Source organism: Phyllobates terribilis, unplaced genomic scaffold, assembly GCF_046119375.1.
Source record: "Phyllobates terribilis strain yellow unplaced genomic scaffold, ASM4611937v1 Scaffold_11__3_contigs__length_659146591, whole genome shotgun sequence".
NCBI classification, from domain to species: domain Eukaryota; kingdom Metazoa; phylum Chordata; class Amphibia; order Anura; family Dendrobatidae; genus Phyllobates; species Phyllobates terribilis.
Genome location: NW_027362771.1, coordinates 311438239 through 311456288, shown reverse-complemented (window position 1 = coordinate 311456288; position 18050 = coordinate 311438239). Strand labels below are relative to the sequence as shown.

Genomic DNA, 18050 nt, shown 5'->3' with positions numbered 1-18050 from the left:
AAATTCATGAACCGCGTGCGCCATCTTGAAGAATTTCATGTAAAAAACGGCAGCTAATGCCATAAGACAAAAAAGGAAAGCAATTTAGAAAAAAAAAACGCAAATGATGAATCAGGCCTAAATCTTTATTCACCTCTTGCCATCCTTTCCATGCTGCCAACCACAAGGCTGTCAAACACTTGACCTTGTATCTTCTCCAGAATTTCCCGTTGTTCCCTGGATGACCCCACCAACATCTGTGCAAATGTGTAGCCACCAATAGACATTGCATGGAGGTAAAGTTTTCGGGAAGAAAGATCCTTTTCTTCCATCAGGAGATGTAACAAGCATCCAGCATAGTCCAGGCCAGTCTTGGGCCACAAAAAGTGCAATATTGAGCTCTCGACCACTAACACATCAAAGCCCAGTTTAAAGTACAGCTGAATGTACTTCTCATGGGATCGGGCATTTGAGCCCAGCCAAGGAAGGAACAGTAACAGTGGACGAGGAGATGGACAGTGTTCAGATTTTGCCGGGTTGATGTACAAGGAGACAGAGTTCGAATACTTTTTCACACAAGGAGGCAATGTGGTAGTCAAAGCTGGTTCCTGAAGGACAGATCCAGAAGATGCTTTCATAGTAAGGTCAACAGGAGATGCACTTGCTTGATAATGGAGAAGACGACCCTGTAAAAGAATAGGAACAGCCACCAACATTAAACTTGATACATTTAGAGGCCCAATTCAGAAATTTGTGCAGCTTTGTACAGGAAAACACTTTTCATGGTCACAGGCCCCACAGGCAAGAATAAAAGGTGTTGGCTACAGATTTGTTCTGGTGACAACATGCGTACACACATAAGTGCTACTATTCAAACACCACTGGGAATGGATATAGAATGAAGTCAATTTCTGCAGTTTTATACATAGATGTAGGAAGAGGAACCACTCTTCTGTATACAAGGACTTCTACTGGTAGAAAATAGGATGTATAAACCAGTCGAACACACAAATATTCAAATTGTAGCTAAACAATATAGACATCCGGGGTCACACCAAGGCTTAGCTGTTAGCACCACTGCCTGGAGTACTAGGTTCAAATCCGACCAGAGAAAATATCTGCATTGAGGGTTTTCCAATATGTGGGACCCCCAAAGTCACTTAAAAACTGAATAGGTCCCTAAATAAATACATCTGGAAAATTTCCTTGAAAACATGAAAAAATTACTGCTACATTTTTTAAAGCTTCTAACATCCTAAAAAAAGAACATTTTACAGATTGTGCTGATATAAAGCAGATGTAGAGTAGACATGAGGAAAATGTTATTAACTTTCTTTGTGTGGTAAGACTCTCTGAATTAAAGGTATACATATTCCAAGAATCCAAGGCACCGGTTATCTTTCTTCCACAAAAATATTTTTATTGACAACAGTGTACACACAGGAAAGTTTGCAACGTTTCGGCCATGCAAGGCCTTTCTCAAGCCAAGATGCACTTTTTTCATGGCTTGACAAAGGCCCTGCATGGTCGAAACGTTGCTAACTTTCCTGTGTGTACACTGGTGTCAATAAAAATATTTTTGTGGAAGGAAGATACCCGGTGCCTTGGATTCTTGGAGTACGTTTTTACAACCTAGAATAGGGGCTATACCAAGTCTGCACGGGATACAGAGGCACATGCGATACACCTTGTTTTGATGGATTAAAAAGATAGTCATTTAAAGTTTGAAAATTGCTAATTTTTGTCAAATTTATTTGTATAAATAAACGCAAAACATACCAACCTAAATTTACCATTAACATAAAGTACAATATGTCAAGAAAAAATCTCAAAATCACTGGAATACGTTGAAGCATTCCAGAGTTATTGCCACATAAAGTGACATGTCAGATTTGAAAACTTTGGCCTGGTCACTAAGGCGTTAAATGGGCACTAGTGAGTATTTAGTAGTATAAATATAATATAGTAGAAGAATCCAGCGGATAAAAAAGTAAAAGACTTAGTTACTTACCAGTGACGGGATTTCTCAGAGCCCATGACGGCACCACGGAGAGAGGGAATCCGCCCTTCAAGGACAGGAAACCTACAGATAAAAAGGGCGGCACATCTCTCCCACATCAGTTGTGTACAGAACACAGAGAGGACCGCCAGGTTAGTAACACAAATTTTAACATTTTTAAGGAGCTTACCAGACACACCCTGTGACTAAACATAGGTAATAAATAAATGTGCACACACATGCGTGAAGGGAGGGAATGTACGGGTGCCATCATAGGCTCTGAGAAATCCCGTTACTGGTAAGTAACTACGTCTTTCTCCTTCCCCCATGATGGCACCACGGAGAGAATTGCAGAGAAGTGTCGTTTAGGGAGGGACCACCGCTTCCAGAACCCTCCTACCAAAGGTAAGGTCCGAAGAAGAGGTTAGATCCAGCCGGTAGTGCTTAAAGAATGTAGAAGGGGAAGACCAGGTTGCAGCTCTACATATCTGTTCAATTGAAGCACCGGCTTTCTCCGCCCAGGAGGCTGCCACTGCCCTAGTCGAATGAGCCTTTAAATCCTCCAGGGCGGTCTCCCCACTTGATGAGTATGCCGGGGAGATGGCGTCCCTTATCCACCTTGCCAGTGTGCCCTTGGAAACTTTCTGTCCCTTCCGAGGTCCCTGGAAGCACACAAAGAGAGACCTGTCCTTCCTATACTCCCGTGTGGCCTCTAAGTACTGGATAATACACCTTCTGACGTCTAAGGTGTGTAGGTCTTCTTCCCCCCTGTTTTTAGGATTTGAGCAAAAGGAAGGGAGGGTGACGTCCTGCGATCTGTGGAAGTGTGATCCCACCTTAGGAAGGTATGCTGGGTCAATCCTAAGTGTCACACTGTCCTCTAGAATTTGCGTAAAGGGGGGCCCTGCTGATAAGGCTTGTATGTTGCTAACTCTAAGTGCCGATGTGAGGGCTACTAGGAGAGACGTCTTAAGAGATAGGACTTTTAGAGATGCATTCGCTAAAGGTTCAAAGGGATGTTTGGTTAGGGCTGAAAGAACTAAATTTAAGTCCCAAGGAGGAGTATTCCGGGGGGGATGGGCCTAGACCTGTGTGATGCCTTGATGAACCTAGAAATCCAACTATTTCTGGCCAGGTCGCAGTTGTATAGGGCTCCTAGTGCCGCAACCTGAACCTTTAGCGTGCTTGTGGCCAGACCCCGCTCCAACCCCTTTTGCAGGAACTCTAAGATGGAAGTAATGGGGGCCTCCCCTAGTACCTTCGAACCCGCAAATGAGAGGAATTTTTTCCAGGTTTTACTGTAAAGTCTCGTGGTTACGGGTTTCCTACTCTGTAGTAGAGTGGAGATTAAATTCAGGGAAAACCCTCTATCCCTTAAGAGTGCCCTCTCAAAATCCAGGCTGTCAAGTGTAGATTTGCTACCTGAGGGTGGAGGACCGGTCCCTGGAAAAGTAGATCCGGAATCTCCGGAAGAACCCAGGGGTCGGAGGTGGGCATTATCCTCAGTCAGGAAAACCAGGGCCTCTTTGGCCAGAAGGGGGCAATCAGAATTATGTTTGCCTTGTCTTCCCTGACTTTCCTCAGAATCGCCGAAATCAGAGCGATCGGAGGAAAGGCATAGGCTAGCTGGTGGTTCCATGGAATTGAGAAGGCATCTAATGCCACTGGGTTCCCCTTGGGGTTGATTGTGTTATGATTTGCAACATGTACTAAGGAAAGATAGTGGAAAGCTGTCCCTACAGTAAGACTAAGCTGAATCCCTACGATGTAGCGGGCAGCCTGTTCCTAGTGAACAGACCCGCCTTAGTCCTCGGCTAGTCTGAACGAAGACCTATAGAATTAAGGGAGGGGTCCCTAAAAGAACTAAGGACTGGGACAAAAATGGGACACCTCCTAAACAGAGAAGTTGTTGCAGAACACAAAAAGACAAACTGACAAAAATGTACTAGAGGTCCCAGAGGACCAAGCGAACTTGACAGAGAAAGGCACCGAAGCACCAGGCTAGAGAAACACTGAAGTCCAGCACAGCCACAAGGGCAGAGCTGGAATATAAAGGCAGATGGTCACGTGACCGCAAAACACAAGATGGAAAAAACAAATAGGAGGGTTCTAACAGATTGAGCAGAATATGTCCACTTTTTTGTTCTGCCAGTTGGCGAATAGGTCTATGGAAGGGTTCCCCCAAAACTCTGTGATTTAGTTGAACACCAACTGATTCAGCTCCCATTCGCCCTGTCTCAGCTGGGTCCTGCTCAGAAAGTCTGCTGTGATATTTTCTGTTCCTTTTATGTGGAGTGCAGACAGGGACTCTAGATTGTTCTCTGCTACCTGGAGGATGGATTTTGACACCTGTAGTAGAGAATGGGACCGGGTCCCCCCAGTATGCCAATACTACCCTGTTGTCTGAAAAAAACTCTTACATGGTGTCCCCGTAGGGTGTTTAGGAATTTTGAGAGAGCGAATTTTACTGCCAGAAGTTCCTTCATGTTGGAAGATACCCCTTCCAAATCGTCTGACCAGACCCCCTGAGCTATTTGGTCGTTTAAGTGAGCCCCCCACCCCCTGGGGCTTGCATCTGTAGTTAGGACCTGCGACACTGAGATTGTCCACCTCCGTCCACCATGTTAGGGAAATCCAGAATATGATAGCCCGGATATCTCATGTGAAAGACCATCCCTCTATGACTCTGCGGGGAGCAATGTCGCTTCTAGGTTCCATGACTGCCTGCATCCCGGGGGTTCGCTGGGCTCAGTTGCACACCAGGGACTTGCAATGAGAAATCTTGGGGGCAGAAAAGTCACTAAAAGAGCGCTTAGAAGGTCGGCTAATTTTGTCATCAAAAACTTGTTTTTCCCTGCCGGGAGACGGCATTCCTGATTCCTCGAATCTAATAGGATACCTAGATACTATTGTACTTGATCCGGCTCGAACCTGGACTTTTTAAGGTTCAGAAGCCAGCCTAAATTCGTCAAGGAGCCCATGACCCTTGCTAGATGGTCCTTGCAATGGTTGAACGAGTTGCCTATTATTAGCAGATCGTCCAGGTACGGGGTGATCAGGATGTTTTGCTCCCTCAGATGGGCCATTACCTCTGCCACTATTTTTGTGAAAACCCTTGGGCGCTATCGCTAGGCCGAAGGGAAGGGCCGTATATTGGTAGTGTTTGACTATACCTTTTAGCGATATCGCTACTCTCAGGAATTTCTGGTAGTCTCCGAGTATGGGGACGTGATAATAGGCGTCCTTGAGATCCAGGACAGCCATAAAACGGTCTGGGAACAACGATTTCATTGACTCCATCTTGAAGGATTGCACCTTTAGAAATTTGCTCAATTTTTTTCAGGTTTACAATTGTCCTGAATGTCCCGTCTGTTTTTGTCCTGAGGAACAGAGGGGAGTAGAATCCTTCGCCTTCCTCCTGTGCAGGGACTTCCTAAAGGACTGCTTTCCCTATTAGGCCTAGAATCTCTTGTTCTAGTGCTAGTTGTTCTACCCCTGATGACCTCATGGGGGTTATGACGAAGTTCGGATGGGGAAAAGAGTGAAACTGGAATTTTAGTCCTGTTTTTATCAGGTCTAAAATCCAAGAACTGTTCGATATTTTTTCCCAGGCTGGGAGGAAATGAAGAAGTCTCCCCCCCACCTGGGGCTGACATTCATTGGGCGGGTTTCCTGTTGTCGCTGGGGGGGGGGCCTGTTAAACATAAACCCTTTGGCCTTTTTCCTCCTATTCTCCCACCTATCCTGGTCTTTGGGGGGTTTTCTGCGCATAAATTTCCTGCTCCGAAAGGACTTCCTGTATGAAGTACCGGAGAGGACCGGGAAGCGTTTCTTGTTATCCCCGGCTTTGTCAAGGATATCATCCAGGGTAGATCCGAATAGGAACTCACCCTCGCAAGGAATGGAACACAGCCTAGATTTTGTTTGGTGGTCAATTTAAGCCAGAGGGCCCGCTTGGTTGCGTTAGAAAAACTCACAGCCTTGGCTGCCAGTCTGGCGGAATCGGTGGATGCGTCAGTCAAAAAAGCTGCTGCGCCCTTTATTACTGGGATGGAGCCTAGTATGTTATCCCTTGATGTTTTGTTTTTAAGTTGCGCTTCAAGCTGATCTAGCCAGACCATTAAAGATCTGGCTGTGCATGTGGCTGCCACTGTGGGTTTTAACCCTCCTACTGTCGCCTCCCAAGCTCCTTTCAGGAAGGAGTGCACTTTTTTGTCCATTGGGTCTTTTAGCACCCCCATGTCTTCAAATGGCAGGGAAATTTTTTTAGAGGCTTTAGCTATTGCTATGTCTAACTTGGGCGCCTTCCCCCAGAAGGAGCATACCGGGTCTTCGAAGGGGTATTTTCTCTTAGAAAAAGAAGAGAGGAGAAACCAGCTTCCAAAAGTGCAAAAATTTATTGAGATTAATCCACGCAGTTTAAAATATCCAAGTTACATCGGGGAATCTCACATAGAAAAAAAAACGCAACGCGTTTCGAACACAGACTTGTGTTCTTTGTCAAAGCTAACCTGCATATAGCACACTATGATATTATACCCAGTGACGACCAATGAAATCAATAAACTGGGTCAAATGAGAGTGTGAATAAGGTGCATAATTAGTGTGAGCCAATCACATAAAATGGGAAAAACATATAAAACCAATATAGAGGAAAATGAAAAATTAAAAAATTTCTTTTAACAACAGGTGTTACATGAAATATATAAGATCAATTAACAGGAACAAGATTAATAGTGAAACATAATTTCACGGCGTGCATTGAGTCCGTCTGGGAAACGGGATCCGAGATTATAAATCCAGAATGCTTCTCTGGTAAGCAGACGGCGTCTGGAATCTCCTCCTCGATGTGCAGGTTTAACTCTTTCTATACCAATAACCTGCAGGGAACTGCAGGATCTCTGATGGCATTCAATAAAATGTCTAGAGGCATGTGAAATATTACGATTAGCACTAGAAAGAGAAGATATATCAGTTAAATGTTCTGAAATACGAACTTTAAGCTTTCTTGTGGTAGTAGTAGTCATCCGTTTCACACTATTAAAGCGATACCTGTGGGCGAATATACACGTGTAGCAATAAATTGCAATGATGATAATATTCTGTCTTCAGAACTCACACATACATGGTCTAAATTGTCGGAGAGAGGGTACCCAAAATGGACTCTAAATAGAGCCAAACATATAATCAAAAACAAAAAATATCAGAACTCTGGATCACGGGTTACTCAGAATTCTGCTAATAAATCTAATAAATTAGTTCTGTCATTGCAATTTAGCCCACACTTCAATACCATTAAATCTATTTTTTTCAAACATATATCCATTTTGTATGAGGATGCAATTCTATCTAAGATTTTACAAACCAATTGTTCTGTAGTAGCACAGAGAGGTATTACCATCGGTAATATTGTATCACCCTCTCTTTTTTCCTCTAAAAATAAAAAATGTAATAATTGGTTGAATTGCTCTGGCCTTTATACTTGTGGTCAAAATAGATGTCGGACATGCAAACATACATCAGCAACCAAAGAATTTCATAATTATAATCACACAGAAACTTTTAAAATCAAAGACTATATAAACTGTAATAGTTCTAGTGTGGTTTATATAATTTCATGCAAAATACGTGATCTCATATATGTTGGGTGTACCACAAGAAAGCTTAAAGTTCGTATTTCAGAACATTTAACTGATATATCTTCTCTTTCTAGTGCTAATCGTAATATTTCACATGCCTCTAGACATTTTATTGAATGCCATCAAAGATCCTGCAGTTCCCTGCAGGTTATTGGTATAGAAAGAGTTAAACCTGCACATCGAGGAGGAGATTCCAGACGCTGTCTGCTTACCAGAGAAGCATTCTGGATTTATAATCTCGGATCCCGTTTCCCAGACGGACTCAATGCACGCCGTGAAATTACAGTATGTTTCACTATTAATCTTGTTCCTGTTAATTGATCTTATATATTTCATGTAACACCTGTTGTTAAAAGAAATGTTTTAATTTTTCTTTTCCTCTATATTGGTTTTATATGTTTTTCCCATTTTATGTGATTGGCTCACACTAATTATGCACCTTATTCACACTCTCATGTGACCCAGTTTATTGATTTCATTGGTCATCACTGGGTATAATATCATAGTGTGCTATATGCAGGTTAGCTTTGACAAAGAACACAAGTCTGTGTTCGAAACGCGTTGCGTTTTTTTTTTTATGTGAGGTTCCCCGAAGTAACTTGGATATTTTAAACTGCGTGGATTAATCTCAATAAATTTTTGCACTTTTGGAAGCTGGTTTCTCCTCTCTTCTTTTTCTGTGCAAACACGTGAGGCCACACGTATCTGTGCTTCCCTTCATTTAAAGCCTACAGCAATCAGGTGAGCTGAATATTTTTTTCTCTTTTGTATTTTCTCTTAGGTGACAACAAGCCCTTCCTTCCCTGCTCTTTCCATTCCCTCTTAATAAGGGAGTGGACTTTATCATTAAGAGGGAAAGATCTTCTTTTCTTTTCTTCCAGTCCACTAAACATCATATCCTGGACTGATTTCTTAGGGTGAGGATCTACCAACCCCATAGTGGACCTAACTGCCTTAATTAAATTATCCGTACCCTCTATAGGGAAACAGCTACGACCCCCACCCTCAGAAGATGACGAGGACGAAGATAAGCAGGACGAATCTGAGTCTACCACCTCCCCGTCCGAACTGCTAGATCCTGATACAGGGGATAGGTTCCTGTTTTTTTCTCGTTTCTTCCCCCCCTTCTGCAGGGACTTGAAGGTATCCTCAACCTGGGATTTAATCAGGGATCTGAGCTGAGGAGAACTTAGGGGTCTCCTCGCAGATTGTTTGTTCAATTCACGAGTTGCATAGTCTTTTTTGCCATGTGGTGGGCAGATCCTCTGCGCAAAGCGCGCAGGTCCTGTGTTTGGACTTGCCCGTACTCTTCCTTCCCTGATGAGAGAAAAGAGAGGGGGGGTCCCAAGTTACAAGTGAGCTTTCACGAAGATCACTTACCATCCCGTTGTAAGAGGGAATACCGGATTTGAAGAGGAACCCGTTCCAGTAGCTGGGTCTTTCCTCGAGGTTGACACCACGCTGGAGTCCTTGTCGCGTTGCGAAGACCTGTCAGACCGCCCGCTTCCACAGTCACCTTGGCTGTGTTGGCGGTCACTGGGGGGTCCTTTCATACGCTTCCCATGTTGTGGAAGTGGTGGTGAGTGGGGGTGCAGGGACTGCACCTCCTGCTCGCTCATAGCCAAAAAGGTGCCAGAGTGTGCCTGGAAGCACTTCCCATGTGCATTCCCGGCAATTTAACCCCTATAGGGCTCCGCCCCCTCACCTGGCTTGTCCACCTGTGCACCTTCCAGCACGGGGGACGCCCCCCCATAGGGGAGTTCATCCCTCCCCCCAACGCTTTCTTTTGCTGGGCATCCCGGTTCCCGCGTTCAAACGCGCCGCTCCCAGAGGGCACCGCGGCACGTAACACTTCCGGTGCGCTCGCGCGCCCAGGCCGCCGACACCCAGTGGTGCACTGCGGCTCGCGTCAGAGGGAAGGCGTCAATGAGCCCAGACACGCAGACACCGGGGAGGCGTTCGGCGCGCGCGCTTCCGCGATGGCCCCCGGAAGCCCAGGTATGCACACCGATCCGGGCCCCGGAAGCCCAGGCATACTCACTGACCTGGGCCCCGGAAGCCCAGGCATACTCACCACCTGGGCCCCGACACCACTGGAGAACATGGCGACTCCGGTCTTCTCCTGTGCTGCGTCTCCCTGCCACCCTAGAGGCCCACTGACCCCAGCGGTGGCGCTACAGGACACCGCACCAGCCGAGGCAGGGAACTCCCGCTGCCTGAACCAGTCTGGCCAGGCCTGGTAAGTCCATCTTCTATCTTTCTTTCCTTCTTCTTTCTGAAGGTCCCTGTCAAGGACAGGAAACCAACTGATGCGGGAGAGAGGTGCCGCCCTATTTATCTGTAGGTTTCCTGTCCTTGAAGGGCGGATCCCCTCTCTCCGTGGTGCCATCATGGGGGAAGGAGGAAAATATCTTTATTGTATCAAGTTAAAAATAGCAGCAGTGCACACCAGCAAATAGCGAAATCTACACGTTTCAACCTAAAGAGATCTTAATCATGGCCATGAAGTAGATGGCTAGCTCCGCAAGTGGGTACTTCCGGCCGGCGGTCGCCGCCACCTATAACAGCTGATTGGCGGGGGTGCCGGATCCCCGGCCGATCAGAAATTGATGAGCTATCCTAAGAATAGGCCATCAATGTAAAAGTAGAGGACAACCTTTTTAACTGGGTGTTCCATATTAATTTTGGGGTTCCCACTGCTGCTCACCCACTAATCTCAGTTTTTGTCTGCATTTTCGGAATTATTTGTGTTTCATTGTTTTAAGTATTTATTTATATATTATTTATCTAATAGAGTATATATTTTATGGTAATTTGCATTATTACATTCTGTCCTGGCACATTTTTTTGTCTTGGTTGTAGCTTGAGGAGCGCAGGAATTCTTCAAGTAGACACCACTCCAGGAAAATCTCCTTTTATTGGGGGTTTTTGGTGAAGTTTTACTTTGCCTGATGTCATTTTGAAGAGGTTTTTTTTATTTAAGTGAAAGGCACTATTTTTTCCCACCAGGCCTTTTTCAAAAAAGTAAAAAAAAAAATAAAATAAGATGAATAGCAAAGTGAATTTCTTATAGCAATGAATGGGAAGAGTTTTCCAAGAGATTTTGAGGAAGATTTTAGAGAAGATAATAATAATTTTATAATATTTGTTTTTTTTTTATTTATATAGCGCCAACATATTCCGCAGCACTTTACAATTAAGCGGGGAGCATCTTACTTTCTTGTTTTTTAGTAATTTTCTGAGCATTGTTTTTTATGGGTTTTTTTACTAAATTTTTTTTTTCAATCCATAAAGCAATAGAGAAAATGCTGTTTTTCAGCAGAATTGCTTGACAAAAAGCATTCAAGTATCTTCCCAGTGATTTTTATTCTTCCCATTGACATCTATTTTAGAGCATCGAATGTCTTCCCATCGGAAAACACCTAAAGAATGCACGTTACTACTTTTAAAAGCATAAGAAGGGTTGTTCTTTTTCAATTAGATTCCTCCCAACTCATCTTCCCCGAGCCCTCCAGCAGGACTGCGCCGTTGTTCCCGATGTCTGGCATTGGTTGGCGTGCTAACATCACATTGACGGTGGTCTACCATTCACATGAAGAGCAGCTGAGCTCAGTGACTGGCTGCAGCGCTGACGTAAGCGATGCACTCAATGCCAGACTTCAGGAGCAGCAGTGGAGTCATGGAAAACAGCTCGGTACAGCTCAGTTTGTTTTTTTATGGCAAACTGCAGCCAGAGAAATCTCATTGAAAAGGCAACAACCCCTTTAAAAGCCTGAACATGGACGGAAAGTCGTTATTACATAGAAATATATAGAATCATTGTTTTGAGCGTTTTTTTCCAGCGTTATCCGCTGAAAACCAACACTGGAAAAAGCATTTTTAATGTAGTTTTATATATGACATACAAGGTGTTGTAAAGGGTGCATAAGCTTTACTTTCTATTGGGAAGAACTAGTCTTTTTGCTACCCATGCTTCTTATTCTCCTCTCATAGACACAGATTGTCTTACCAAACCAGAAGAACATGAGGACATTCTGGAATTTCATATCAAACATACCTCAGGTATGTCGGCCACTCCGCTCCTCCGCTCCAGCTTTCTTCCAATGATAGCAAGAATCCGAGTCATTCTGTTCTGTACAGCAAGTTCCCTCCCAAGGTTTAGGTCAAAGTCATACGCCCATCCTATCTGCTAGGGTTCCTAGACAATGTGGTTTATTCGTCAAGTCTGCATGTGACAGCAGATAAGAGCGGCAGAACCTGCTTATCCTGTAGGTCTCCTATCTGTACAGTGCAAAGCTTATCACTTTGTTAACTTTAATTCTACTGATTTTCTATGTAGCAGTTTAATTAAAGCTGCTTAAGGTCATGTCCACACTGTGTCCAGTATTGGACTGGGGTGTGAAGGGGCCACCAACACCAACTCCAGGGCCCCACTTTTCAGCTACATGCAGATATGACATTATCCTCAATCACAAATTTATATAACAATGAAATGCATAGATTGTTACAATTCATCGTTATTTGAGGATGTTCGTGACCAGGCTTGGACTTGCCCATAGGAGAATCCTCCGGTGGGCCCCTGTACAAGAGTCCGCAGCTAGTTTTTAGAGAGTCCTGAATTTCAGCTGATGTTATTTGTGGGTTTTTCTTTGCATCCCGAACAATTTTCCTGGCAGTTGTGGCCGAAATTCTTGTTGGTCTACATGACCGTGGTATGGTCTTCACAGAGCCCCTGATTTTCCATTTGTTAATCACAGTTGAACGCTGCTGACTGGCATTATCAATTCCTTGGATATCTACCTTTTCCCGTAAATCCGTTGACAATTCTTTTGCTTTCCCCATGACTCACAATCCAGAAACGTCAGTGGCTGGAGGAAAGATGCAAGAGTCTGTCTGCATCCTAGAAACTCACTCAGCTTTTATGCACACACACTGATTACAAGCAAACAGGTCACAGGTGAGGATGTTACCTTTAGTAGCCATTCAAACCCATTTGTGTCAAATTCTGTGCATGTTATCAGGCCAAAATCACCAGGGTATGTGAACTTTTGATCAGGGTCATTTGGATGTTTTTGGTTGTCATTAAGATTTAAAAAGAGAAAACACAGTAGTTTGACAATAAATGGCATCACCCAACCAATAACAATGAGTGGAGAAAAAGGTTTTTTGTTATCATTCGTATTCTCTGAAACAAGGCCAAGAGAGGAAAAATTCTGCCGGGTATGTAAACTTTTGAGCACAACTGTATCAGACTCTCGCCTACCGTGGAAACCTTCAAAAGAAACCTGAAGACCCACCTCTTCTGACAAGCCTACAACCTGCAGTAACCCTCGCTTAACCATACTGCTGCACGACCAGCTCTGCCCTCATCTACTGTATCCTCACCCATCCCTTGTAGACTGTGAGCCCTTGCGGGCAGGGTCATCTCTCCTCCTGTATCAGTCGTCGACTCATTTTGTTAAGATTATTGTAAGTGTTTTTGCTATGTAAACCCATTTTTCACATGTAAAGCGCCATGGAATAAATGTCGCTATAATAATAATAAAAAAAATATTGCATCCGTTTTTACGGATATATTTCAGTTATTAACATAGGAAACAGTATTTGATCACGTACATTTTTAAATGTTGATGTATAAATACAGATGTCAAACGGGCGTAAAACACAGGCACAAGAATAACTATAAGGGCGCCATCAGACGGCCGTATAACATGGACAAATATCGCATCGCAGTGTTCGGACTGACTGGCAGCTCCCCTGACCAGAGCGTGACTGCTGCATAGAAACACAGGCGGTCATGTTCCGGTCAGCACAGCCGATGGCCAGTCCAAATATTGCAATGCAATCATCGTCTGTGTTGTATGGCTGTCTGACTGCGCCCTAAGGGTAAAAATTGTTTCCTGGTTGAAAACCCTACGATTTTTCATACACTTATCAGACGGTAGCAGAGCCTGTCTGGTGGCCTTACCCAGGTACATAGCTATTTTAGCTTATTTATGACCAATTGGTTGTATTACTTCCATCTGTATAAGGGTTTTAACCCTTTTGTTTCTGGGTATTTTGATTGTGATGGGATATTATTGCTTTGGGGGTACTATTTGTAAAAGGTATTCATGATGGGTGGTATATATTTATTAATACATGTGACCCTGTCGCTCCCCCCCCCTTATATTTCCACTTGCTATATAGGCTGACCTTTCGGGCGCTGTGTCACAGTTTTTAACATTGTTTTATTCATGTGGATCCAGCACTCTGTGTCTACTCTGTCGTCCGCATTTATCTTTGTAATTTGTGTTTACTACATGTGTTAATAAAGGAATTTTCTTACTTCTTTACAATTTTGAACTTGTGTGGCCATCTTTTTGTTTCTCTGCTTCACAGAGGAACAATCCCCCCTTATCTTTATTGTTACAAGATGATGGCCCGTTCTCTTTATTAGTCCTATATGCAATAACATGGGTCCATTGGGATTAGATTTATCTTCACTGTGTTGTTTGCATCTGAGTTTCTGTCTCTCACTATACACTTATCAGAGCCTGGTCTTAGGCCAAATTTTCGCTCAATTACACACACTTCTTGAACTGAAAATTTGTTACATTGATCCAATGTTTTAGATAAATTAAAACAGTTGTAGACATTTTTGATACAAAATCTGCAGCATGCAAATTCATCCTTATGTGTAGATGTTCATACACACACAGCACAACCTCCTTTTGTGTGATTTTAAGCAAATACTATATTCCATGGCGGCAAAGCACTATGAGACCTGATGCCATACAGCACTGCCCCTTTCCTAGCGTCCCAATTACAACGATATCTGCATCTGCAACATGCAGATACAGTTGAATAGGATGGTGGAGCAGGGAGCTGTCAGCTCCTTGCTACACCAGTCAGTGTGCCTGAGTTCTGGTGATGCAGGCGCTATGATGTCACTAGATCGTGCCTCCTGTGCAAAGCCTCAGTCTGCAGACTGGAGTAATGCATTGTGGAAGCAGGACTAGACGAGTATTTTAATTTTTTTTTTCATTCTGTCAACGCATTTTCTGCAAAAAGGTAGGAGGGGCAACATACTGTATTGGCCAGGGTTGTGGAGTCGGTAAGCCAAACCTCCGACTCCTCAATTTCCATGACACCAACTCCAACTCCCTCATACATGGCTCATGTTCAAGTGATAAATTTACTGTAGCACAGATTCATCTCAGCTAAAAGTCTACACCCTTAGATCAGGAATAGGTCAGACATTTATAGGACATTTCATAACTTTCCCAAATTCTTATGAAAAAATATTCCCCACAAACTGCATTGAACTACTGTACCCAATTTATTATATATTTTAGGAGCCAGAGTCAGTCCATTTTATCCCGACTCGGACTCCACCAAAATGGACACCGACTCCAACTCCACAGCCCTGGTATTGGCAAGGGTCACAGTAGAGGCCCTCATACCGTATTAAAAGTCACAGTGGGGGCCCTTAGACCGTACTAAAAGGAACTGTAGAAAGAATCATAATGTGGGAGGGATACACTATATGGGGGAAATTGTACTTGCAAAATGTGGGGGATTTCATAGTGTATGGAGAAGCTCTGTAACGGAGTCATACTACATCAGGAGATATAATTTTGTGTGGATACCTTGAAAGCAGGACAGTCATGGATAGGGACACTAAGGCTACATCCACATGACCATGTGGAGTCCAAATTTTTTATAGAACACCACATACCCATAGAGAATAGTGATCATGTTATTTTGTACATCTAGAGATGTAGCAAAAAGGTCTCTAGAATTCAACCTTTCTTTGACTCTGCAAAAACTCTTAGGCTAAGTGCCCATGATGCAGATTTGAAGCAGAAATTTCCTGAGCATTTTTGTCTCTCCTTGCCAGAAAAACCTCATGCGTTTTTGACGTGTTTTTTTAAGCGTTTTTGAGTATCCATGAATGTTTTTTGGAGCTAAATAAAGTTGGTGGGACATTGCTTAAGCCCTTAGATTACAATAAGAACTGGGGTGAGTATATTGGTTCATTTAAATTATTAAAGAATGGGTCTGTTGTATTTCAAATAAAGTGTTTACTCTGTGTCTGACTGTTTCTTTACTTTGTTTGATCATGAAAAGGTCTGATTGACACCTTGACACCACCAAACAAAAGAGCTGGGCGTCAGCTAGTCCTATTCACCCAATCTTCATTAGCATTTCTATTCACGTAATTTATGCGTCTGCTGTGAGCTGTTTTTTTTAGCCTGGTAATGTGCCACTAGGCAAACATTTTCCCTGGCCATAATTAACATTTCCAGCTGGTTCGTTAGCCACTATGTCCCCCGATCAGCACTCAGCAGCGCTTTGGACACAACGTATTTATGTTGCATCCAAAACGCGGAGTTATAATGCCGCACTTTTGTTGTCGTTAAATGTGAATCCACCGTATATAATGACACTTAAATCGGTCAAAATCTGAAGCAGAGACTAGCGTGTCCGCTACAGAAGTTGACATGCTGCTTGTATATACAGCGTCAAACCCACAGTGTCCAGATGTTACAGCATTGTGGATGGGATCTCTAGAAATCCCATGTCCGCTATGCGTGCATCAGAGGCTGCGAATCACCCGCAGATACTGACATGCGGCGTGTCTTTCAGGACCGCAGCATGTCAAATTCTCTTGTGAAGGTTCCCACGGTAAGCATCAGCTGATCGGTCATGAGACAGATCACCTGATTACCAGCTTTAGCAATCAGCTAATGGTCACGTGACCATCAGCTGATTTCTGCAGCAATGATCACCTGATGGTCACGCGACCATCAGGTGATCAGTGACGTCACCGCAGGTGCTAGAAGCACACTGCAGGGTGCGAGTCCGTGCCCTGCAGTGAGCAGCGAGCCGCCGACGGGACAGCATTGTCCAAGAGGACACCGGGGGCCGCCGGACAGGTGAGTAGAAGGTTTATTTTTTTTATTTTTACTTTTGATTCATTTTTAACTGCCGCTGGCATGTGGGTTGGGAGAAGCAGGCTGCTGCACCTCCCATCCACGCTGATCTCGCTGTTATCAGCCAGAGCAGCAGTTGGATGAGAGGAGTATCAGCCTCCTCTCCCGACGTGGGTACCAGCAACAGCGCGATTCCGGTGCAATTTTGCGACTGTCGATTTTCATTGAAACGCAGAAAATCCGCATGTATACAGTACAGACCAAAAGTTTAGACACACCTTCTCATTTAAAGATTTTTCTGTATTTTCATGACTATGAAAATTGTACATTCACACTGAAGGCATCAAAACTATGAATTAACCCATGTGGAATTATATACTTAACAAAAAAGTATGAAACAACTGAAAATATGTCTTATATTCTAGGTTCTTCAAAGTAGCCACCTTTAGCTTTGATGACTGCTTTGCACACTCTTGGTATTCTCTTGATGAGCTTCAAGAGGTAGTCACCGGAAATGGTCTTCCAACAATCTTGAAGGAGTTCCCAGAGATGCTTAGCACTTGTTGGTCCTTTTGCCTTCACTCTGCGGTCCAGCTCACCCCAAACCATCTCGATTGGGTTCAGGTCTGGTGACTGTGGAGGCCAGGTCATCTGGCGTAGCACCCCATCACTCTCCTTCTTGGTCAAATAGCCCTTACACAGCCGGGAGGTGTGTTTGGGGTCATTGTCCTGTTGAAAAATAAATGATGGTCCAACTAAAAGCAAACCGGATGGAATAGCATGCCGCTGCAAGATGCTAAGGTAGCCATGCTGGTTCAGTATGCCTTCAATTTTGAATAAATCCCCAACAGTGTCACCAGCAAAGCACCCCCACACCATCACACCTCCTCCTCCATGCTTCACGGTGGGAACCAGGCATGTAGAGTCCATCCGTTCACCTTTTCTGCGTCGTACAAAGACACAGTGGTTGGAACCAAAGATCTCAAATTTGGACTCAGACTAAAGCACAGATTTCCACTGGTCTAATGTCCATTCCTTGTGTTCTTTAGCCCAAACAAGTCTCTTCTGCTTGTTGCCTGTCCTTAGCAGTGGTTTCCTAGCAGCTATTTTACCATGAAGGCCTGCTGCACAAAGTCTCCTCTTAACAGTTGTTGAAGAGATGTGTCTGCTGCTAGAACTCTGTGTGGCATTGACCTGGTCTCTAATCTGAGCTGCTGTTAACCTGCGATTTCTGAGGCTGGTGACTCGGATAAACTTATCCTCAGAAGCAGAGGTGACTCTTGGTCTTCCTTTCCAGGGGCGGTCCTCATGTGAGCCAGTTTCTTTGTAGCGCTTGATGGTTTTTGCAACTGCACTTGAGGACACTTTCAAAGTTTTCGCACTGACTGACCTTCATTTCTTAAAGTAATGATGGCCACTCGTTTTTCTTTACTTGGCTGCTTTTTTCTTGCCATAATACAAATTCTAACAGTCTATTCAGTAGGACTATCAGCTGTGTATCCACCAGACTTCTGC

At 43.9% G+C, this 18050-nt stretch overlaps 1 protein-coding gene across 2 annotated transcripts in view; it reads right to left on the bottom strand.

The window, feature by feature from the left end:
- LOC141166152 (transmembrane protein 53-like) overlaps nucleotides 1-18050 on the bottom strand; it is a 44282-nt gene that overhangs the window by 7845 nt on the left and 18387 nt on the right. Inside the window, exons 1-2 of one of the 2 annotated variants that reach the window (XM_073652558.1) lie at nucleotides 11675-11854; nucleotides 134-665 (exon numbers count right to left, since the gene is read on the bottom strand). In XM_073652558.1, the coding sequence (XP_073508659.1) occupies nucleotides 134-665; nucleotides 11675-11743 (601 nt within the window). In that variant the 5' untranslated portion in view covers nucleotides 11744-11854. Of the gene's footprint in view, nucleotides 1-133; nucleotides 666-11674; nucleotides 11855-18050 lie in introns of those variants that run through there. The other variant, XM_073652557.1, reaches the window with a different exon arrangement.